This window comes from Dreissena polymorpha, chromosome 1 (assembly GCF_020536995.1).
Source record: "Dreissena polymorpha isolate Duluth1 chromosome 1, UMN_Dpol_1.0, whole genome shotgun sequence".
In the NCBI taxonomy this organism is placed as follows: Eukaryota; Metazoa; Mollusca; class Bivalvia; order Myida; family Dreissenidae; genus Dreissena; species Dreissena polymorpha.
In genome coordinates, this window is record NC_068355.1 from 33,924,130 (window position 1) to 33,948,820 (window position 24,691).

General features: G+C 33.9%; 1 protein-coding gene across 43 annotated transcripts; it reads right to left on the reverse strand.

Moving 5' to 3' along the window:
* Window positions 1-1,128: 1,128 nt before the first annotated feature.
* On the reverse strand, window positions 1,129-23,439 carry LOC127876262 (uncharacterized). Of its 43 annotated transcripts, XR_008047833.1 has the most exons (13): window positions 22,721-23,439; window positions 20,390-20,868; window positions 18,686-18,885; window positions 17,073-17,200; window positions 15,093-15,224; window positions 14,008-14,071; window positions 12,463-12,609; window positions 11,643-11,802; window positions 8,705-8,826; window positions 4,483-4,864; window positions 4,351-4,394; window positions 4,173-4,306; window positions 1,129-4,128 (listed from the first exon to the last, which is right to left on the reverse strand). XR_008047833.1 is itself a non-coding variant. In XM_052421354.1 (5 exons), exons 2-5 carry the CDS (start codon window positions 12,526-12,528, stop codon window positions 4,796-4,798), a joined length of 354 nt encoding a protein of 117 aa, XP_052277314.1. In that variant the 5' UTR covers window positions 12,529-12,609; window positions 14,008-15,085; the 3' UTR covers window positions 4,278-4,795. The 43 variants fall into 43 exon arrangements, 6 of the variants coding, with proteins under 6 accessions (XP_052277314.1, XP_052277350.1, XP_052277323.1 ...); XR_008047829.1 differs by having other exon boundaries at window positions 4,351-4,864; XR_008047834.1 differs by lacking the exon at window positions 4,173-4,306 and having other exon boundaries at window positions 22,721-23,438.
* Window positions 23,440-24,691: the final 1,252 nt, after the last annotated feature.

Below are 24,691 nucleotides of genomic sequence, written 5' to 3' on the forward strand. Positions count from 1 at the left end.
CCCATATTCAAATAAAACTATATCATCCGCGTCATGCGAAAATCGGTCTTATGACATATGCGGCCAGAGTAGCTCAAGCCAAGCCTGCGCACTTTCCCATCAATGGCTACGCTTTCCGCTTTAAAAAAGGCACGCAAGGTTTGGTAATAACCGAGTAGTTTATTCAGTATTCATATTCTTACAAGACTGTGCGATTGCGCAGGCCTGGCTGAAGCTACGTTGGGATCATATTGCATAAGATCAATTTTTGCATGACCCGTATACAAATCTTATAAATAGAACATCTAAGCACAATACTTGCAGATAGAAAAGTGAATTCACCTTGTGTTGTTTATAGCAAACTGGCAAATGTCCGTAGACTATTTTGACTTGCATACGTCACACATGTGTGGTTAGATAATTAAACGATTTTCCTTCTACATGTATCATGGGCACTCTACTATTAGGTCGTTCTGTCTCACAATACAAGACAAATGGCATTTACCGATAGGTTTTCATCAATTTCTTCCCTAAAATTTGTGTTATTTGATACATTGAAAACAATACTGTGTTATCAACAGAGAGTAGTCTGCATTTGCTAATTTTGCTTTGACCAAAAGCATGTAGATATTCTGACGACATGACTTCGTCAGCATCAAATTGAATCACAGCAGTTATCAAATTTAAGGCTTTACCAGCATGATTTTGTAAAATTATCATGTGTGACGACGTCTCAATAACGCCTTTGTCACCATGAGGAAACGTGTGCATACGTCTGAGTGATGTCTCATTGAACGATTTCCTTATAAACGTTACATCAAGTATCGACTGAATGCAAAGACGATGGTGTGCTCAAGTCTTAATCCCGTCATTGTTACCATTTTCACCCAAGAGACCCCTGCAACCTTAACACTTTACCTGAGGAATCCAAAATCAAACGATACTAAACCTCCAAGAACGCCAATCACAATGTGAAATTTGAAAGCTCTTAACGGAATAGTTCTTAAGATATTGACTGTTAACCAATGTCGACCAAAGTATGACGGCGAACTAATAGACGGAGAGGCCAAAATCAATATGTGTGCCATAGTTTCAATAGGGGAGCCAATATAGTACTAATTCAAAGGGTAGCCAATATAGTACTAATACAACGGTTCATAGTATTTTTATTTGAACTCACAACACTTTTTTACAGTACAATACTTTTCCCATTTAAATGAGATAACTTGTAGTTATCTACTTTAAATAGTGTGTAGGAACAGACTTGGATCAGCAAAAACACATCACTAACATAAACATGTATATCTCTTTAAGTCACATAAACTATATTATTTCCATAACAAATTCAATGTTTAAGCAATAACTTGTACACTTAATAAATGCAACATTTTGCACATAGAGACCCTCATAACCATACCATTTCTTAAAGATAATTCAGATCCAAATTATTTTGAGATAGTTCATGCATATCGCATGCATGACATATCTTGCGTGGAGTTCTGTCTTACATTGTTTAACATCAATCTTTTTCCCAGCTACTCTGCAGTTAAATGTTTACTGCCATCTTTCAAGATGTCAACATAAAGTTTCTCACCTTCAAGCAAACAATGTTTTCCCTACCGCACATTCAAAGAAATATTCACGAATTAAGTCATGGGAAGTGCCCATATAAAAAATCAATAAATAGTGCTGATTTATTAGCACTAAATATTATGTATGAAACTTAAATTAACAGATAACCTGGTTATAGTTTAGATAAATATTTTAACATTCTTAAAGTTCTATTTGCAGTAATTTGAGGACTGTGAAGAAATAAGTAAGACATAGGCACACACAAATATGCAATACATAAGAGTCTTTAATCAATATGACGTACACAAGCAATTTAAAAAAGGCATCTAAGCAGTGTATATACACCCTATATTTACAAATGCACAATGCTTATTTGGAATGGATGACAATATTAACTCATTATTGTAAAAATTGCATCTTAAAGTATTAATTAAGTTCAATACTAATATGATTGTATGGTAACAATTGTTTGTTATGCATTCAAAGTAACGCAAAATGTAATTATATTTTTTTATGTAATCAATATGATTTATTTGAAACATTTCATACAATTTTACAAACATCAAGCTATTTTCAGCTGTTAAGCAACATAACAATCATGTTTCATGCATTCAATTTAAGTTCAATATAAACAATCACATTTTTAAGGAAATATGGTCTAATGGTCGAGTGGAACAAACTGTAACACAAATAGTAAACTGCCGCTATAATCAGTTGTAAGTAAATTCTTATAATGTATAATATAAATACAAGTACAATATGATTGCTACAATTTTCACATGTCTTAAAAAGACATTTTGAGCAGAACATTTCCTTTATCGTCGCAATTGCAAAACTGTAAGCATTGTATGGACAACTAAATTTTATGATTTGAAATAAATGACATTATATTTTTATTACACATGTTTTGTAACAATGAGTATCATATTGTACCATAGCTATTAATTCATTAAACAGACGTATATTAGTTTAGTAAGTATTCCACAAATTCCCAATACAAACTGATGGCTGAGAATTAAGAGTGTCATATTTTTAATAACTGTATGAATGTACTTGTTATGTTGAGAGATGAACAAAAGCATTATCTAACAACGGATACAACTTTGTTTTTCAAGCAACAACATCCCTATATCTTACGTACAAAGAGAGACAATTCAATTATTGACAAGTGTAAGCATGTTAAACCACTCTCACTTGATTTGCAATTGACTGATTTCCAAGTAGAATATATTATTTTTTCTTAAGATAATGCAAAACAAAGTTAAACCAATCTTTCAATAGTTGGTTGACTTTATCTAATGAAAAGCAGTACATATACTAGTAACAAGATGTTCCTTTTGCCTAAAGCATAATTTATTTGCCTCTTCAGACTGTGTTGTTCTGTATCATTAAGAAAGTTTTAAATGAGCATCTCCACAAGCAATGTTTGTTTTTATTATCTGGCATCTAAAAGATGTACAGGATGAAAATTGTTTGTACAAATACATGTTAACAGCGAAAATCAAAATGGCAACAATAAACGCATGATTTTCATTAACAATACAATCATTTCGCAATCGCTCTATATACAAATGACAAATGTACTGACCGATATACACATTGATCACGAATTCTTGGTCAGGTTAATCTGGTCGTCTAAATGCCTATACACAAACATATAAGGCATAATTAATTTTACAAAAACAAAAAATAATTATCATAACTTTAGACATTATTCCCACATCCTATATTTTCGTTTTTAAATGCTCAGTTTTAAAACATATAAAGCATTTTAAGCAACAAAAAAGTCATTCTTAAATCATGTTCAAGCAAATTAATAAATAACTGGTAGTAAATACAGAATAGACAATTTAAGGAAGATTAAATGATTTTGTCTAAAATCAATCAATATTGTCTTCAAATACTAAGATAATAAACAAGATGCTTGACAAAAACACCTGACACCAATGGGCACACTTAAGAGTATCAAAGCCTTAGCATTAAAATTATCCACCTGTCTAAACAATGTGTGTAACTACCACCTCTATATTACATGTTAAGCCAAAAAAAAACTGAAGCATGTCTCATTACATGAAAAGAATACATTTTCTTTCAATTTTGTCAAAGTTACCAGCATCATTTAAACAGCTTTGACAAATTTTAAAATCAATATTCATAGACATATATATATATTTTTCTTAACATTTCCAAAATAAAATTTCATAATACAGACAATGTAATTGGATAGACTTGCTAATTTTGCTCTTAAAATGATATTGCTCATTATTGCTTTTATCAAGAAATCTTAATCTTATTATACTGAGTATTTAAATATAGTTCATAAAAGCCTTTTACATAAAATGACTATCAGCATCATAGTTCCAATAAAACATGAACTATTGTTTTCTTTTAACACAACTTGGATGGTCACATAAAAACATGGCTGGCTACAAGACTGTCTGGATTTCCACTTTTTGTTGTGATTTGTCATTATGCGACTTCTGTCTGCATCAATGCATCAATTTTCCACCTGTCCCAATTTCAAAGATGAGACCTTCAATTGTACATGTTCACACCGGACATGGGGTACGTAGAGACCTTTAATTGTTCATGTTCACACCGGACATGGGGTACGTAGAGACCTTTAATTGTTCATGTTCACACCAGACATGTGGTATGTAGAGACCTTCAATTGTACATGTTCACACCAGACATGAGGTATATAGAGAGCCATTCAATTGTACATGTTCACACCAGACATGGGGTATGTAGAGATCTTCAGTTGTACATGTTCACACCAGACATGGGGTATGTAGAGACCTTCAATTGTACATGTTCACACCAGACATGGGGTATGTAGAGACCTTCAATTGTACATGTTCACACCAGACATGAGGTATGTAGAGACCTTCAATTGTACATGTTCACACCAGACATGGGGTATATAGAGACCTTCAACTGTACATGTTCACACCAGACATGGGGTATGTAGAGACCTTCAATTGTACATGTTCACACCAGACATGGGGTATATAGAGACCTTCAACTGTACATGTTCACACCAGACATGGGGTATGTAGAGACCTTCAATTGTACATGTTCACACCAGACATGGGGTATGTAGAGATCTTCAGTTGTACATGTTCACACCAGACATGGGGTATGTAGAGACCTTCAATTGTACATGTTCACGCCAGACATGGGGTATGCAGAGACTAGCACATCTTAAACAGCATTTATATCTCTGAGCTTCTTCGGTATGGGGTTAATATGATAACAACGGTAGCAACAGGCTGTCCTCCTGATTTGCTGGTTTGATTTCGTCAAGGAACGTCTGAAAAAAGAAAGATTCATAACAGTTAATGTCAGTTGATCATTGTATGTGTGTTACCAATGATAAACAAGAACAAGAATAGCACTTTTATACATTGAGTTACATTTAAAGTTAATCATAACCACTTTATTTCCAACTCACTATAAATCTCCCCATCAATCAGGATATATGGGTTGATATTTGAGAAACATACATTTCTTCCATTTGAAAAATATTACCTTATCATTTATAACAATAAGAAAGGGCCAACTAGCCAATAGCAAATAAAACGTGTTGGAGAAGAGTTTTACTGAGATGTATGTGTGAGGTAGGCAAAAGGCAACCGATGCAACCACATTGTACTTTTGACTGAAAACTTCACTTCTATGAAATAAATGAACCAATACCAGAACTTTGTCACGGACGTGACGAATACCCCCACATGCCGCATTGACAAAGGTTATTTTGCATGTTGTCTTCACAAAAAAAGCGCACACCATGCTCAATGTTTAAAACGCACTAAGTGACCCCGTGACCTAGTTTTTGACCCGGCAAGGCCCATGTTCGAACTTGAAATAAACATCATATAGCTACAACTTCTGAAAAAGTTTGGTGAAGCTCTGATGAAAACTACTTGAACAACTAAAAACTAATAATAATGCCGTAATACAAGATCAAAACGAAATATTAAAACACTGACAAATTTTATGAAAATCTTTATAAAAAAGACAACAATATAGATATAAACATCATGAATGTCTCTATACCAATATCTGCCATAAAATAAACCCAGAACAAACGCAAAATGAACAAAGATACCTATCAGAGTATGAATGCGCTAAAGCACTGCTAGACATGAAAAACAATAAAAGTCCAGGATCAGATGGCATATCTGCAGAATTTTACAAAATATTTTGGAATTATATTAAGCAATATGTTGTTAATTCTCTAAGCTATTTTTTAGACACCAATAATCTAACATAATTGCAAAAACAAAGCATAATTACTTTACTACCTAAGACCGGAAAGGACACCCTTTTGATCGATAACTGGAGGCCCATCTCGCTCCTTAACGTTGATTACAAAATAGCTACAAAATCCATTTCCAATCGCATAAAACCTCATTTAAATAATATAACCAGTGTAAATCAAACAGGATTTATCAAAGGAAGATATAATTGCGAAAACGTAAGACTTTTGCATGAAATTATTGAACTAATGGATGAAAGTAACGAAAACGGTCTCCTATTTTTTCCGATATAATGAAGCCTTCGACAGTATGGATCATGGATTTATGTTTAAATGCCTCGCCATTTCGGATTTAGTGAGCACACCTTACAGTGGGTAATGCTATTTATAAAGATGCAACATCACGCGTTACAAATAATGGTCTTTTTTCAGATTTTTACGAAATACGAAAATTTACGAAATAACAGAAAATACAAAAGCTTGCAAAATGGTATATAAAGCACTTATACTAAAACAAAAACCAGAAGTATTCAAACAATTTGATAAATGGAAAGAAACTTTGAATAATCAAAACGTTAACCAAAGAACCATCTTCAACCAACCAATCAAATTAACTATTGACACCAAACTTAGAAACTTCCAATATAAATACCTCATGCACATTTTACCAAACAATTCTTTCCTCCATAAATGCAATCTCGTTCCATCAACATTATGTGATATTTATAATATGCACACAGAAACGAATTTTCACTTATTCTGGGATTGTCATCCTATTTAAAAAATTTGGATGGATATAAAATACTTTATTTACGACAAGTTAGAAAGGTTAGAAAACTTGGAGCTTAATTATGCAACTTAATCATTTTGTAATTTGACCCTAGCTGATGCAAACAATTCACATGTCATTAACTTCATAATATTGTTGGCTAAATATTTTATCTTTAAATGCAAACAGGAGAAAACAACACCACTTGTAGAAACTTTTATACTATTTTTTAATACTAGAATTTAACTCCAGGAATTAATCCCAACAACACAAAACAAACTACATATATTTAATACTCGCTGGGCTCTTGTTATACCCAATTTATACACTGACCCTAAAAACATCTTTACACATACTCACTTACATAAGAACACCTACCTTAAAGCAACAAACACCCCTTTTTTCTTTCTATTTTGTATATTTGTATTATAACCTTTATTGACCTGTGAACACCATTTTTGCAAACTTTTAAATATTGTTTTTTATTATTTCACACATATTCATTTCACACAAACTAATGTCTTCACAGATGCTATGTATCACAAGTAATATAAAAAACTTTTTGAAACATTTTTCTAGTAATATGTAATAGGCAAAATACACATGCTTTATCTACACCAATCATAGTCTTCAAAACCATTATATAGTAATACATTGTGAAACAAATATACTAATTGTGTGTATATTTGACATATTATGTATTATGTTATATGCTAGGTGTATTATGTTTACGAAGGAAATAAACAAGAGCTGTCAGAGAACAGCATGCTCAACTATTCGAGTGCTTGACAGTATAACGTAAGCCATCATGGGGAAATTGTTCATATTCAATAATTTATTAGACGATCTTTCAAAAATAAAAAAGGAAATTTTGTTTTTCTGGGGAGGTGGGGGGAAAGGGGGGTTGAGAGAGGGGGTATAATGTGGGGTGGGGTCATTTATTAGACAATCTTTCAAAAAATAAAAAGAAAAAAAAAATGGGGGGGGTAGGGGGTGAGAGAGGGATATAATGTGGGGTGGGGTCATTTATAAGATGATCGTTCACAAGTAAAAAAATGAAAAAAAAATGTGGGGGAGGTGGGGGGGGCAGGGATTTAGGGGGGGGGGGGGGGCGTGGAGTTTTTTTGGGGTGGAATCCATTGTGGTATTCAGGTATGTGTTGTTTTGTCAAAGTATTAATAAAATCTGATCATAAATAGAGAAGTTGTGGCAATTTAAGCAAAATGTTCAAATATCTAAGTATAAAAGGGGCCATAATTCTGTCAAAATGGTTAATACAGTTGTCTGCTCTTGTTAATATGTTGGTAAACAAGTATGCAAAATATGAAAGCAATATGTCAAGGGACACAGGAAATAGTTGGGATAGTACGCAAACTTTAACATAGATTTATCAATAAACTAAGTATATAAAGGGCCATAATTCTGTCAAAATCCTTGATACAGTTGTCTGCTCTTGTTTATAGGTTGGGTCATGTTGGTAAACAAGTATGCAAAATATGAAAGCAATATGTCAAAGGACAAAGAAAATAATTGGGGTAGTACGAAAACGTTAACATTTGCACGCCAACGGAAACGCCGACACCGGGTTGAGTAGGATAGCTCCACTATATATATTTCATATATAATAGTCGAGCTAAAAATGGAATAAAAAAAGAAAACTTCTTCAATAAGAGAGCGGACACCGTGCTCAATTTTTAAAACGTACTAGACACTATGCTCAATTTTCAAAACGCACTTAGTGACCCCGTGACCTAGTTTTGACCCGGCATGACCCATATTTGAACTTGACCTAGACATCATCTGACCAAGTTTGGTGAAGATCGGATGAAAACAACTTGAATTAGAAAGCGGACACTTAATACAGACCGAACAACAGACCGACCGACAGACTAGCTCATCCCATATACCCCCTTAACTTCGTTTGTGGGGGTATAATAAACAAGAAGGCAAGTTCACATGATTGTTAATATGTCTGATTTTATCACATTAGGAGCAATACTTTTTAAGATCACACACGACCAATAAAACCCACAGCTGGATTGAACAATGTATTGACACACAAGGGTAAATCTACATGCACCCACCAATCTCTGAAAGTGAGGCCATGAAAAAGGAAAACTAACCCAAGGTTCGCTATGCATGATGTTCATAGACTGAGGGTTGTGGAGCATGGGGATCTCATAATCTGCAGACGATGACTGAAAATGCTCCTGGGACATACTCATTGCTCTGCTACCCAGGTTTTCTGGAATAAAAGTAAATCATGTATCAAACAAAACAAATTCAAGGCAATACTAGCGTTTTCAAGGACAAACCCAACTGATTTCAACCCGACAAAACGCTTGTCATTGCCTCGACCTATCATATCAACAAGGTAATGTCAAAATATTTAACTGAAGCCCACCTTGTGCCCACGATGTTCTAGAGTTGTAAAGCGTGTTGAAACTGTGAATTGATTCAATGCATTGAAGCTAAAATCAATATAGAGAGAGAACATTAGTTCATTTTGGTTTATCACCAAACTTTATTTAAAGAATGTTTAAATAAAAACTAGAGCTCCGCGGTCTGAGACAGATGCCTGCCAAAACAGAGCCTTGACACCCATCACTCAATTCTTTTGATGACATATCAAATTGATACCAATTTAACACTTAATGTCACAGTGACCTTGATCTTTGAACTAGTGACCCAAATTTCAATAGACATCATCTACTGTCTAAGACCGATGTACATGTGAGGTCTCAAGTCAATTGGTAAATTTGTTAGTAATTGGAAACGATCCTCACACTTATTGTGACAGTGACTTTGACCTTTAACCTAGTGACCCCAATTTCAATAGGGCACATCTACCGTCCATGGTCAATGTACATGTCAAGTATCGAGCCAATAGGTCAATTTGTTGACCATTGATTGATCAGAAAGGATTTTCACACGTATTGTGACATTGATCTTTGACCTAGCGACCACATTTTCGATAGGGGCCATCTACTGTCCTAGGCAAATGCATATGTGAAGTAACAAGCCTATTGGTCAATTTGCTGACGAGTTATTGATCAGATGATTTTCACAATTATTGTGACAGTGACCTTTACCTTTGAAGTAGTGACCCCAATTTCAATAGAGGTCATCTACTGTCCAAGACCAATGCACATGTGAAGTATGAAGCCAATATATCAATTTGTTGACGAGTTAGTTATAGGAAATCAACTGGTCTACCAAAACACGAAAGACAGACCAGCAAACATCCCGCAAAACAATATACCCCCTCTTTTTTGAAGTGGGGCATAAAATGCACGTGGCGGGTTAACAAGAAATGGTTTAATGACAGCTTGTTTATTGCAAAAGACATGTGCACAGGTCGGTACTGGATTAGTCTCTTTATAGGCAGGGCTCTATTTCTAATAGGGGTCTGATGCAAAGTCTGATACACACTTTTTTTAATTGCATCCTTACAAACTGACAAAAAGTATGGTGGAAAAAACGTGTCATAATGAGTGCACTGTTGTATATTAATTTAATATTTTAAATTGATTTATGACAAACACAATGTCCTAATGATATTCGACACACATTTGCATTTTTTAGAAAAACAAGAGCTTGTCACAATAGTGCCAAATCCCTGCCGAAGTGTGTTTGCGTGTATGACAACATTTGGTTTAGAGAGTAGAATAATATTTGTAAAACATGGCACCTTTGCCATCCATTTATATTTCAAGGATCAATTAGTTATATAGTGTTTGAGATATGCTGTAGAGAATAAAATATAAGGTAATAAAAGAAAGTGAGGTAATTAAAGAAGAGGACTATAAACAGTTACTGTTCTTTGTCACTGTATTTTTCCTTAAACTCATCTATTTATTTTACAGTGAATTCTTCGTTGTTCAAATTAAAATATTATTGTAAAAAAAGATAAAGGGAGATATTAAAAATTAAAAAGCTAAAATATGTACTATAAAATTTAATTAAATATAATTAAAAATATAAATAAATAAAATATTATAAAAAAAAATAATTTAAACAAATAAATTTAAAAAATAAAGGGAGATAATTAAAAAACTACGGCCGAAAGAGTTATGGTTCATGTTCACTGCACTTTTCCTACTTGCCATCTGTTTATATTTCTAGTTTTAAGTAAATCCCTTCAGTAGATTTAGAGTTATGCTCCGGACAAAAATTTACTTTAAAATAAAATAAAAGGATGTAATTCAAAAACTAAGGTAGATAGAGTTATGGTTCTTTGTAAGTGCACTTGTCCTACTTGCCATCTGTTTACTTTTTTAAGTTTTAAGGTAATCCCTTCAGTAGATTCAGAGTTATGCTCCCGACAAAAATTTACTTTGAAATTAAATACAGGCGGATAATTCCATAACTAAGGTAGATAGAGTTATGGTTCTTAGTCACTGCATTTCTGCTACTTGCCATCTGTTTATATTTCAAGTTTCACGTTAATCCCTTCAGTAAATTAAGAGTTATGCACCGGACAAAAATTCACTTTGAAATTAAATAAAGGTAGATAATTCAAAATCTAAGGTAGATATAGTTCTGGTTCTTAGTCGCTGCACTTTCCCTACTTGCCATCTGTTTATATTTCAAGTTTCAAGTAAATCCCTTCAGTAGATTAAGAGTTATGCTCTGGTCAAAAATTTACTTTAAAATTATATAAAAGGGGAGATAATTCAAAAACCTAGGTAGACAGAGTTATGGTTCTTGGTCACTGCAATTCTCCTAGTTGCCATCGGTTTATATTCTAAGTTTAAAGTAAATCCATTGAATAGATTTGGAGTTATGCTCTGGACAAAGTTTCCGACGGAAGGACGGACGCTCAGACACACAGACGGACGGACGGACGGACGGAGACTAATGCTATATCCCCTCCGATTTTTTTCGGCGGGGATAAAAAATAATTTACTGGCTGACTGATGTTGAACACAAATATTTTTATAATTGTTCTCATATTTTATTTCAGTTAATAATATTAAATCTATATTTAAACTACATACATATATATTCCTACCTAACTAAATCATATAATAATTAGGTTTAAAATAAACCCATACATACCAGATAAGGTAAGCCGCTGGAAACTCTCGTATTGTGTATTGGCTTCCACTGCTGAAGTGAGGACACTTATTTCGTATTTGCAGTCTCGGATGTCATGTTGTGAAGTCATCTTCTTTTCTTTTTCCCTGCAGTCTCGGATGTCATGTTGTGAAGTCATCTTCTTTATTAAAAATGATATACACTATTTTGAGGGAAACGTTTAAAGATATAGTCCTGTTCTGTAGTAAATTCGTTTACAGTAAAACAATGGAGCAACAGTTTAAAGTATTTTTCTTTCTGTAGAAATTCCGTTTACTGTGAGTGATTGAGCAATATTTAAATGAAAATGTTAATACAGATAGATGTTTCTGTTGATGCCCTGTTTTATAGTCATTTCGACAAATACAAACATGTAAAAAATACAAATTTAAAGGTAAATGTTAATAGATTTACTTAGTGATGCCCTGTTTTGCAGTCATTTTGTTTACAAATACAGATGGAACAATATAAAATAGCTTGATCATCAAGTTTTCAATATTATTTTTCAAACATTATTAAAACCACATCAACATAGTTTATGGAATAACCTAAAGTAATTAATATACAAATTAAAAAAGAAAATCATAAAAGCTGCCTTCTTTTGGGTTCTAAACTGAGATTATTAATATTATTATGTATTAAAAGCAGTAAAAGCAATTTACAATAACATACTGCAAAATATTGGTATACACTGTGTAGTTATATGTTTGTTTGTTTTTTTAAATATGTAGCCACTTTTAAATGTGCTTTAGTTATGACATTCGGGTCAGTCAAAGTACTCATAAAATCTGTGAACAAGTACCTTTAAAATCTTACACTTTCTTACTGCAGTGACTATCTAAGCCCAAGTGATCGTCAACCTGACCATTAGGTGAGTCCAAGGGCAAGGTCACAGTCCCGTAAGAGGTTTTCATCGCAAGGCACTGGGTGGTTTTGGGCGACCCTCAACCTGGTAAGTAAAAGAATGGCAGAGTGATTAAATCAAACAATAAATCAAAGCATAGTCAATTTATTGCTAGGCCGTTACACCTCCCATTGGCCATTCCGTAATTCATGGTGTAATGTAAACAAACACTTCTTATTAAATTAAAATGCTTATTATCTAAATAAATTGATATTCATTAACATCATATTTATTGATTTCCATTGATGCATATTGTTTAACTTACGTTTTTGTCATTGTATTTGTATAATATTATTGTTCAAACTTGATTCTCATTCATTCAATAAATCCGCCATTTCACATTACGTTTATTGGCATATATTTTACTTTAAACGTCGTCACTTGTCAGTGATGTCATGACCGAAAAAGTAAAAATAGCGGTTCGAAAGTAAACAAGTTTCAGTTTGGAATACAGATTAAACGAAAAACATACGGTTAAGATATATTATTAAACAAGAGAAAGATTATGATACAGAATAAGATGCAGGTACGAATATTTTATTATTGATTGTATATGATATGTTTTGGATATATACTTTTGTTGTAATGAAAATACCGTAATAATGAAACTGAAATTGAAAGTAAAACTAGAAATTTTGAATGAGCCCTTTGTTTTATTTTGTTTTACAGCTTAACAATATCAATATGCTTAAATATGTTTTGAAACGAATTTTTGATAATGACTAAAAATTATAAAGAAATTCATTCTTTAATTTGTGCATTAATACTTGTATAAGCTACCTTTCATATGTGTCAGTGTTGTTCATGTATTGTTTCATATACAATTAAGATCATACACAGGAATCAGCAAATATCTTCTTTAACTCCATTTGTTTTATTAAAACAATCCATGTTGAGTGGACTTTGCAACAGACTGTGGCAAATAGGTAGCACAAACGTGAAAGACAAATTACTTGACTGCTGCTGTTATTGCTGCTTTGGCGACGTGGCTTGGTCGTAAGGATACTGCTAGACACTGACCAAGATCCGTCAAAAGACAAATATATTCTGGAGTATTGGTCATTTTCAAAATGATTGTTCCTTCATCGAACACTATTGATTACAAGTTATGTAAATGCTTTATTCTTTTTTTAAACAAAAATATTCACACAACTTTACACAACTGTGGGCACAATGTTAGTTATTAACCCTGAATAGAATATAAGTTACACAGCCTCTGAATTCCCATATGTGGTGAGATACAGTGTTATTAATTGTCTTGTGCAAAAGTGACTTGGCCAATGATAATTTAGGGCTTTGTCACAAGATGACCATCTACCAATCAAAGCAAGACTTCGTGGGGATCAAACAACTGAAGTATCAATTTAATCCTGTGAGAAATGTAGATGTTGTTTGATAAAATCTTTTTACATTATATGCAGACAAAACGCTCATTTTACTGACCAACTACATGTAACGGTGGATGATTTCATCGCTAGGCACTAAACGTTGCGGGGTGACCCTTGACCTGGTTAGGAAAAGAGAGGCAAGTGATAAAAATCAAACAATAAATTAAAGCAAAGTAAAAAATATCGATATGCTTAAATATGTTTTGAAACTAATGTTTGCGAATAAATTAAATTATCAAGAAATTCATACTTTAGTTTGTGCATTAATACTTGTATTAGCAGTCATGCATATGCATCAGTGTTGTTGATGAAAGTGCATTATAAAAGTACGATCTTTCACGCGAATCAGAAATTATGCTCTAAAACTCCATTAGGTTTTATTAAAACAATCCATATCGTGACAACGTTGCTGAAAGCTGCTACAACTAGGTAGCTCAAACGTGTAAGACAGCTTACTAGAATGCTACTTTTGTTTTTGCTGCTGCTTCGACATGGCTTGGTACTGCCAAACACTTAACAAGATAAGCTAAAAGACATATGCTTGGTAATTTGACAAAATGAAACATAATATTTAACTATGGCTCCTTCATGAACATGATTGATTACAAGGGATGCAAGTGACTATTCCTTAATTGGTTTTTAGAAACTACTATTCAAACAACTTTGCGCAACTGTGGACACAATGTTAGTTATAACCCAGAATTGCATATAGGTTACAGCGCAACTGTGGGCAAAATGTTAGTTAAAACCCTGATTAGAATATAAGTTTCATAACTTCTGATTTCCCATGTATGGTGAGATACTGAAAGTAAAATACCGTAATACGGGGTAAAAGAGTGACTTGGCCAATGAAACGATGGGGCTTTGCATGCAACAAAATCACCACTTATAACTTACTGTTCAACGGTTTCACACAATTTAAGTTCAAATTTAATCCTTTGAGAAATTTAGATTTGATACAAACCTTTATATAATATATGCAAAAAATGCCGCTTTGACTATAAAATAACTAACAGGAAATTGACTCCAATATACCCTCTCCAAAACTTGGTTTGTGGAGTCTCATTATCATTAATTCACATCAATTGCTGTGAGATTGAGATGTTCAGAAATAAGTAAGGCCATGGATGCATCATGAACCTGCGGTCAAGGCTGAGGCTATTGCTGGAGACCTGAGTAGTACAGGTTTGACATTCCGTCTGGAATCTTATTTCACTGAAGGGTCACGTATGGCGCAGTCGCACTCAGCGAGGTTTTCAGGAAGGGTGTCCTCTGAAATCAAATATCAACGAAGTGAATATCTAGTTGCATCAGCAGAAGGTCATTCTTATATTTACTGCAAGGTCAAACCTTGACAACAAGTCACCATTTGACATTAAATTAGACACAGTATAAAGGAGTGAAACTCCAGCTGCTGGAGTAGTATTGAATTATTATTATAAACAATTAGTAGGTCCTTTATTTAAGGCAAGTGACCGATTGCCCAAACAGTACAAAACAGCACAATAAAAAACAACATAAACAAAAATAAGAATAAAGCTGGGGTCACCGCCTTGGAACAGTCAATGCAAAGCCTTGGGGGTTTAAACGGGTTTTGGAGCGCTCAACCTCACACTTGGCCCAGCAATATTCATAATACATCCAAGTGTAAATAAAATTTAACCTCATAGCATTGTAACTCAAATTAAACAATAATAAAAGGGAATTAAAACGCATTCAATTTAATTACCATTTAATTACTCAATGGTATTGAAGATACCAGAGCAACAGAGTTACAACTTTTTGAGGAACGATGGAATGAAACTATGAACAAGTGTCAACTACATTCCTTCTTTATAGAAAAAGATTTAAAAATATAGCATCCACACAGGCCATAAACTATTCAAGACAATATAACACGGTTTTGCAATGTGACAGCACACTTAAAACTGTAAAAACTGTCAGGAAAATTACGCCGATTGCATAAATTCTGATGGCATTTATGCTCAGACAAGTCGCATTATTTAGGCAGTTCATACACAAAAATAAATTAAGAACGAGATTGCCAACAAAATACACCCAGTTAGAAGACTGGTTTACATTGATCGTGAGTACATTGGCACACATGTTTACTGGTCATTTTTTCTTCATTAAACAAGTACAGAGAATCTGGCTTGTTACTAAACTTGTACACAAAATTCTGCCCACAAACATTATTGACAACTTTCATGAAGAATCAACTTAAACTGCCTTGAATTAGTGAGCAGATGTAATAGTGGATGCCAACTGCCCAACAGCCAACATGCAGCTGCTGCTGGTTGTTCTATTAAACATGAACCTTGCAGGAATAACCAGGCTAATCAGGGACAACACTTTCTGCTTTTATGGAATTTTTGTTTTAAAGAAATATATTCTTAGCAAAATCCAGTTTAGGCGGTAAGTGGTGTCCCTGATTGGAGTCAAACTCTTTACGCATTCAACCCATTTCCCAGTGCAAGGCTCATATCTGTTTTTAAAGCTTCTATTACTCTTATAATTACAACACAAAGTGAACATAATCTGTTATATCTAATCCTTTTAACGTGTTGTTGTTTCTGTTTTGATGAATGGCTATGTGTTAACATTGAACTCACTTTGCCATAGACAAAAGTAACCCAACAATGGTGAGGTTGGCATAAAAAAGACATAATTTTGTAACTCGTGAATGAAATTAAAAACAAATGATGAATTTGCCTTGTTTTCAATTATAGAACATTTAGATTGCTTTAGAGAAAAATCTTTACATATAAGTTTTTTTTATTTTCAGTTACTTAAAAAACATATGGAATTGATTATGCTCTAAATCATTCTAAATGTTCCATAATTGAAAACAATTCAAATGGTAGGTATAGATGTTCAATTTAAAAAACAAATTTGAGCTTGAGTTCAAGCTTGAACCTTATGCATTTTCTTCACATGTCTATAAACGATACAACAGTTTGTGGCTGAACCCTTAAACTTAGATAAGATAAACTGGTCAATTAATTGAAGAGCAGAAACCTCAGTTTGCATAGGGTTTAACCTTATTTGTTAAAACTTGATTCCATCTAAAGTATTAGGCAATGCCACAGTGACCCCTTTTGCAATGGGAAGAGGACTTACCTATTGAGACGTACTGATTGTGTTGTAGTTGGGCCTGAACTTGTGAGTATAAGGCCTCTGTGAACAGATAAAAGGACCTTAGCGCATCCTAGTAATGTGTCCCTGTCAACCAAATAATTCATTGCATTCTGAAATGTCATCAATTACATTGGATGTAAATCAAGTTTGTTTGAGTAAAAAAAGAAATACATTATGTTTGAAAACTCTTGATACAAATGAGATATACGCTAAACACTTCATACAAACATTCAAACATAGACTACAATATACTGTACACTAGAAGCAAACATTTTTCATCCATCTGAAGCCAATATTTATTAAGTGCAGTTCAACAGCAAAAAGGTGGGACGGACATATGGAAGAATGGAAGGAAGGACGGAGAAAATTACAACAGACAAGGACAAATCGGTACGCACCCCCTTTGCCATTTCAAGGCAATTATGAATATTAACGATAACATAATGATTTTATTAAGTTAGCAGCCATGATAGAGATTTATTAATATATAAAACGCACAAACTATTTAAATTGAAATTTGAAGTAAACAAGAGATGTGTTCATCAGAAACACAATGCCCCCTATTGTGCTGCTTTGAAATAAAATTTCAATATATCATTTGACAGGTTAAGAAATTATCTCCCTTTTAAACAGTGTTTTTTTTCACTTATAGGGGAATGGTGGCGGGGCCTGTCCAAAGGAAAAAACATGCGTTGTTTTTAAGAAAAGGGGAAATTAAAAATTCACTCTTTTATATGTAATGATATTTATTATATGAATACACATGTTTGTATGAATATAATATTCACAGCAGAATGTCTCTATACTTTTTCTGAAATATATATCAATGATTTTTTCAACATTAGTTTCAGACAGATCAGCCTTCATGCACAGTCTCAGTTTTCTTAGCCATTTTGAGTCTAATTGAGTTTTTTAAATCGATTAAATGGCAAATTTGAGCATTTAAAAAAAAAATGGACCAAACTGGAATGCTTTTATCAACAAATATTGACACAATATAAATACATCAGGCCTTTTCATGGCAATTTTGGGAGAAAAATGCAATTCATGTTAAAAGTCCACTGATTTGGGAAAATCTAATCTAATTTAATATAACACTTTATAATAATTAAAAATCATATAAATTATAGTTATATACTTTGTTAGTTATTTATGAAATAAATTTGAGATACATTTATCAGGATTATGAAACAGTTCTTTATAAAAAAAAAAAAAAAAAAAAAAACATCTGGAGGGGATTTTTTTTACAAAATGGGGGAAAAATATATACTCTTTTTTGAGGGGAATGGGGCCGAATATCGGCCCCGAAATTGCCATAAAAAACTGTTAAAGCTAATCCCTTGGATTGTATTTTTTTACTTTTGACCTTAGAGGATGACCTTGACCTTTCACCACTCAAAATGTGCAGCTTCATGAGATACACATGCATTTCAAATATCAAGTTGCTAGCTTCAATATTGCAAAAGTTATGGCCAATGTTAACGTTTTCGGACAGACGGACAGACTGACTGACGGACAGTTCAACTGCTATATGCCACCCTACCGGGGGCATAAACACTGAACATTATACATATTAAATGACAGTACCAATGTACCTTATGGATGAGGTAATCTCGGCCCCACAACAGGAGAGTTTGGAGCCCAAGAATTAGACTGGCTTCACCATGCAGATAAGACATGTTGAGCATTTGCCCCAAGGTCCTGGGCCAGGAAGTGTTGCTGGGCATCTGGGCCCAGCTGACCAGAGATCCTGTTTTTCAGCAGGGTACCGTTCTATGATTGCTAGGAACTAGCTCTTTAAACAAAATTCGGCAATTTAAATAAATATTGAAAATAAATGAAGATAATAACTTTATAATGTGCTGAAGGCATTAAATAATTGTTTTACTTAAATTTAATAGAATTTAATAATTGATAATAACTGTATAATGTGCTGAAGGCATTAAATAATTGTTTTACTTAAATATAATAGAATTTAATAATAAAAGTGGATTTTTTTATTGCAAGGAGAAACTGTTGTTCAAGGGCTAAATTTCAGCAGAAAAATAGACACAACTATGCCCTGACCTATGATTAAAACTGATATCAGATTAACTTTTATTTGCTATTTATTTCCCAAGTTTGATAAATTTAAAAGCAGAGAATTCATATTTTAAGCTAGGAACTTTTCCTCAATCAGGCAGAAAAAGGACTGACGTTAAGTGAACTATATGAGCCTCATTCTCGGATAAATAGGACTTAATGTATGTGCAGTCTGCACAGGCTAATCTGAGATGACACTTTAATAGGACTTAATGTATGTGCAATCTGCACAGGCTAATCAGGGATGTCACTTTAATAGGACTTGATGTATGTGCAGTCTGCACAGGCTAATCTGAGATGACACTTTAATAGGACATAATGTATGCGCAGTCTGCACAGGCTAATCTGGGATGACAATTTAATAGGACTTAATGTATGTGCACTCTGCACAGGCTAATCTGGGATGACACTTTAATAGGACTTAATGTATGCGCAGTCTGCACAGGCTAATCTGGGATGACAATTTAATAGGACTTAATGTATGTGCAGTCTGCACAGGCTAATCTGGGATGACACTTTAATAGGACTTAATGTATGCACAGTCTGCACAGGCTAATCTGGGATGACAATTTAATAGGTCTTAATGTATGTGCAGTCTGCACAGGCTAATCTGGGATGACATTTTAATAGGACTTAATGTATGCGCAGTCTGCACAGGCTAATATAGGATGATACTAAATATAAAGAAGTGAAACTCCAGCGTCTGGAGCAGTATTGCATTCTCATTATATACAATTAGTTGGTCCTTTATTTAAGACAAGTGACCAACTGCCTTAAACAATACGAAACAGCACAATACAAAACAACATACACACATATAAGAATAAAGCTGGGATCTGTCAATGCAAAGAATTGAGGGTTTAAATGGGTTTTGGATCGCTCAACCTCACACTTGGCCCAGCAATATTCATGATATATATAAGTGTAAATAAAATTTAACCTCATAGCATTGTAACTCAAATTAAATAATAATAAAAGGGAATTTAAACGCATTCAATTTAATTACCATTTAGTTACTCAATGGTGGGAAAGAGACCAGAGCAACAGTTTTTTTGAGGAACCGACAATGAAATGAAATTACCAACAAGAGTCAACTACATCCCTTATTTTTAGAAAAAAGATTTAAGAATATAGCATTATAAAGTTAATATTTTAGATATTTAAAGCACATACATTAAGCCCCATACCACAGAGCATCGCTCAAATACTGGTAATACTTGTTGTTTTTGTTGCTGCTGCCTCTGCGACCAGGCAATAGAAAGAGAGTCCCGACGACAAAGTCACCACCCCAAACCCGGGAATTCCCGACTTGTTTTGTTGAATGGCGTCAATCTGCTCTTCAGGCATAAGGTTCACATTATTCGAAAGCAACATATCAAGGTCAGTCACATCAACAGACGAGTCTCGCAACGCCTGCTCTATCTGTTGGATCAGATTGTTTACGTTCGAGCGACTTGTGCGGAACAATTTGTTGATGCCAGCATCTAATTGTTGCTAAGCGACATCGAATCTTAGACAAAAGTCAAACTCACCAAGGCTCAGCTATCAGAGTTGATAGGAGGCGTGCTAGGCTGACGCAAGACATCTTCGTGCTGAATTTCTTCAGCAAGTTGTAATATTTGTGCCCGAAGGGAGTCAGGATTGTCTTTGACTTTCACTTCAATGATGTTTTCATCTTGTTTGCTAATAATGTTTGCTGAAATGGAAAGCAAACTAAATTAAGATTTTTTAGTGACAAATGAATATGCGTTGCAACATTTTTTTTTCATACCTGCTTTTTTATTGACAAAAATTGCCTCTATAATTGATATTAAGGATATCGCAATTAATTTTTTACCAATTATAACTCAGAATAGCGTTGTATCAATGTGTTACGCGCACCAACGTTAAATTGAAATGTTGGATGTTTTAAACAGCGAAGAATATATGTTAAAGTACAGTTTGTAGAAAGGTGTAATATTAATAAAAAACAGGCATACATGTAACTTAAGCAATTTGAAGTGTGAGACTGTACACCTTTAAATATGCATGTATGCAACTTTATATGCGCTACTTTACAACTTAAATAACTTTAAATGTAAAACTACATAGTTCTCAGCAACTGTAAATGTGAGACAATACAACTTTAAATGTGACACTATACAATTTAAAATGTGAGACTATGCATCTTTAAATGTGAGAGTAAATGACTTGAAAAGTGAGACAAAACAACTTTAAATTTGAGACAATACAATTCTAAATGTGACAAAACACAACTTAAAATGTGAGATTGTACAACCTTAAATGTGATAGTATATAACTTTAATACGTGAGACTAAACAACTTTAATGTGAGACAATACAACTGTATTACATATCATAAGAAACAATTGTTGTGAGTTGAATACATGACTGTACTGTAAGTGTATGAGTACTTGATCTTACACGTTTTTGTCGATGGATTAGACAGAAATGTAGAAATACAGATGACCCTCTATGGTGAAGTCTGTCTTTCTTGCTACCAGTGGTCATTATACTCAGTAACTATAACCTATTCCTGTTAAACGTATTAGCTGTATGTGATATGGAATCGATATTAGTTGATTTCTTCATTTTCTTTGATGGCCTCGTTTTTGTAGGACAGATATTAGATTTAAAGTTTCAAACCTAAAAGCAATATAGTGCTATTGTTTTGCAAACATCCGCGCTCTACTTTAATTAATCATATCCCCTTTATGTGACATAAACCAGGCTTTTTTTCCCCCACTTTTTGGGAAGATAGCCCATGGCTTTGGAATTGGGAATTTTATCGGCAAATAAATTCATTAGCCTTTTTTTCCACACGAAAAGTCCACTGATTAGGGAAATACTAAATTTGATATAACCCTTCATAATCATTCAAATTAAAAGAACAAAATCATATAATACTTTGTTAGATGTAATTGAATTAAAATTGAGATAAAATACACATTAGACTTCTTTCTGAAAAAAAAAAAAAAAAAATTTTTTTTTTTTTTGGAAATTGGGAATTTTTTGCCACATTTTGGGAAAAAAGTATACTTTTTGGGATTGGGAACATAGCCGAATTTCTGCTATAAAATCGGGCCAATAAAAAACCTGTAAACAATTTTTACAACACAACAACTTCAAAATAGTAATAAATCTTAGTGAACTAAGCAAATAAAGCCAGTTATTTTTATTAAAGACTTTAAAATTTGCTAGAACTATAGCGGCTAGCTCTGTGCAGAGTTTATTTTAATCATTTTTGGAATTGGGCCAATTTGGGAAAAAATCGTGCTTTTTTTATTTTAATTGGGAACCTGGCTTGTTGTTTTTTGCTAACAAATATTTAAACATTGAGATTAAGTGCTATCAAGATTAATTGTACTAAGGTTCATCATATAGAGCTGAATAAGGAACTTAACTCAATGTCGCAACCTGTTAAACAAATACATTTTGTGGGCAAACCTTGAATTGAGAATATAAGCCAGTATAAACTTGTTGAGACTAGGAATGATGCCGACTTTCGGCCCCAAATAAAACAAAATAAATAACGCAGTAAGGTCTCACCTGAAGCTCAAGAAGCTGAGATAACATGTTGGCCTCGCTGTGAGTGCTATGGTCAAGTTTGAGGTCTCATCAACGTCGGGTTCAGAGTCGAAGTCCTTACTGGATCACACAACAAAACTGCTGTCATTTTCTAAGCCTTTTCTAGCGTTGATTCTATGTGCTTTGGGCTTGGAGTGCGAAGTGCTCGTAACAAAACCGGACGTGTTTACTTTTAGCACCTTGTTTACAATATTGGGCGGAATTCATATTTGAGGCAAACCCCATGGGTGTATCGTGTCTTGGGAGTTCACAATGAAGTAGTTACTGCCTTTCTTTGTCAGCAACAGCGTCAAAAGCGCGTTTGAAACTCTACTACTGTCCAAACTATAGACAGCAAAAGTATCCCGCTTGGAAAGCTTACACATGTGAATAAATTGCTTCAATTGTAACAAATTTCCTTGATTTTCTCCTGTTCCTCGCTGAATGTATGTTTGTCCCATAAAGAATGGAACAAATTAATCAACTTTTTATTCTTCGTGATATTCGTTGTGATGTCAAACGGCAAGAACTGACTGTTAGTGTAACCATAACTACATCTATAACTCCTCGTGTCTGTCCCACTCTGGCACTCGAGCTTAACAAAACTACTCAGTCTCGAGTGTTGAAAACTCAACACAGACATTGCGGTTGTTGAGTACAGCGCTTGAAAACTCTATATTCTCAGAATTTCCTGCAGAACGGAATTGTTCAACTATGATGACCCTTTGAGGCCAGAGGTCAGGGTGGAAGAGCTATAGGGATCAGGGGGGGGGAAGGATCGTCCTGGACTGGGGATTGTTCAGGCAGACTGGTGCTGTTCCTGGGCAAACTCGATATCAAAAATGGTGCTCTCCTGAAAACAACAACAGCACAGTGGGTGGTATGAAGTAGTAACAAATGTTAATACTACAATCTATAACAAACTATGCCTTTTGATTGGATGTGAAGGTTTTCAACAGCAAAACTTTAGTTTAATGAATTTCTAATATGGCATTTGATTGGTTCCTTGTAATCAATAGCACAAACATTAATATAAACAAGAGCTGTCACCATAGGATGACTTATGCCCCCTATAAACACTTGATAGAAGTTATGAGCTTTTTTCGAAACCTAAACGCAGATTTCGAAATCTAAACACGAACCCTAAGTCCAAGGTCAAGGTCACAAGGGGTCAAAATTTGTGTGCGTATGGAAAGGCCTTGTCTCTATACACATGCATATCAAATATGAAGGTTATATCATTATAGCTCAAGGGACATAGAAGTTATGAGCATTTTTCGAAACCTAAACGCAGATTTCAAAACCTAAACGCTGACAGTAAGTTCAAGGTCTAGGTTTCAGGGGTAAAATTTTTTGTGAGTATGGAAAGGCCTTGTCTATATATAAACATGCATACCAAATATGAGGGTTATATCTCAAGGGACATAGAAGTTATGAGCATTTTTCAAAACCTAAACGCAAAGTGTGACGGAATGACGGACAGACAGACAGGCGGACAGGCCGATCACTATATGCCCCCTTTTCTTTGAAAGGGGGCATACTTAAACCATTTTGTATTAAAACATTGTTGGCTAATGTTATACTAACCTGTAAATTCAATATTGTAATTTTCACTAAACTTTCAGAGATGTTATTTTATAAGTCAATATGCGGCTCATCAATAATATTAATTTTTGTCCCTTGTGTTGTCTACATAAGCTAATCAGGAAGGACACTTTCCGACTAGACTGGATTTGTGTAAAAAGGACACTTCCTTTCAACAAAAAAAACCTTTGAAGAGAACAGTGTTGTCCCTATTAGTCTGTGCGGACTGCGCAGACTTTTATGGGATAACAATTTGAGCACATGCATTAAGCCCCATTTTCCCACAGCACCGGTCATTTATATTTTTTGCCAGTTTTTTCCTGCATATTAACAACAAAAAAGAATGGAAAATCAACTTATTAACAATGT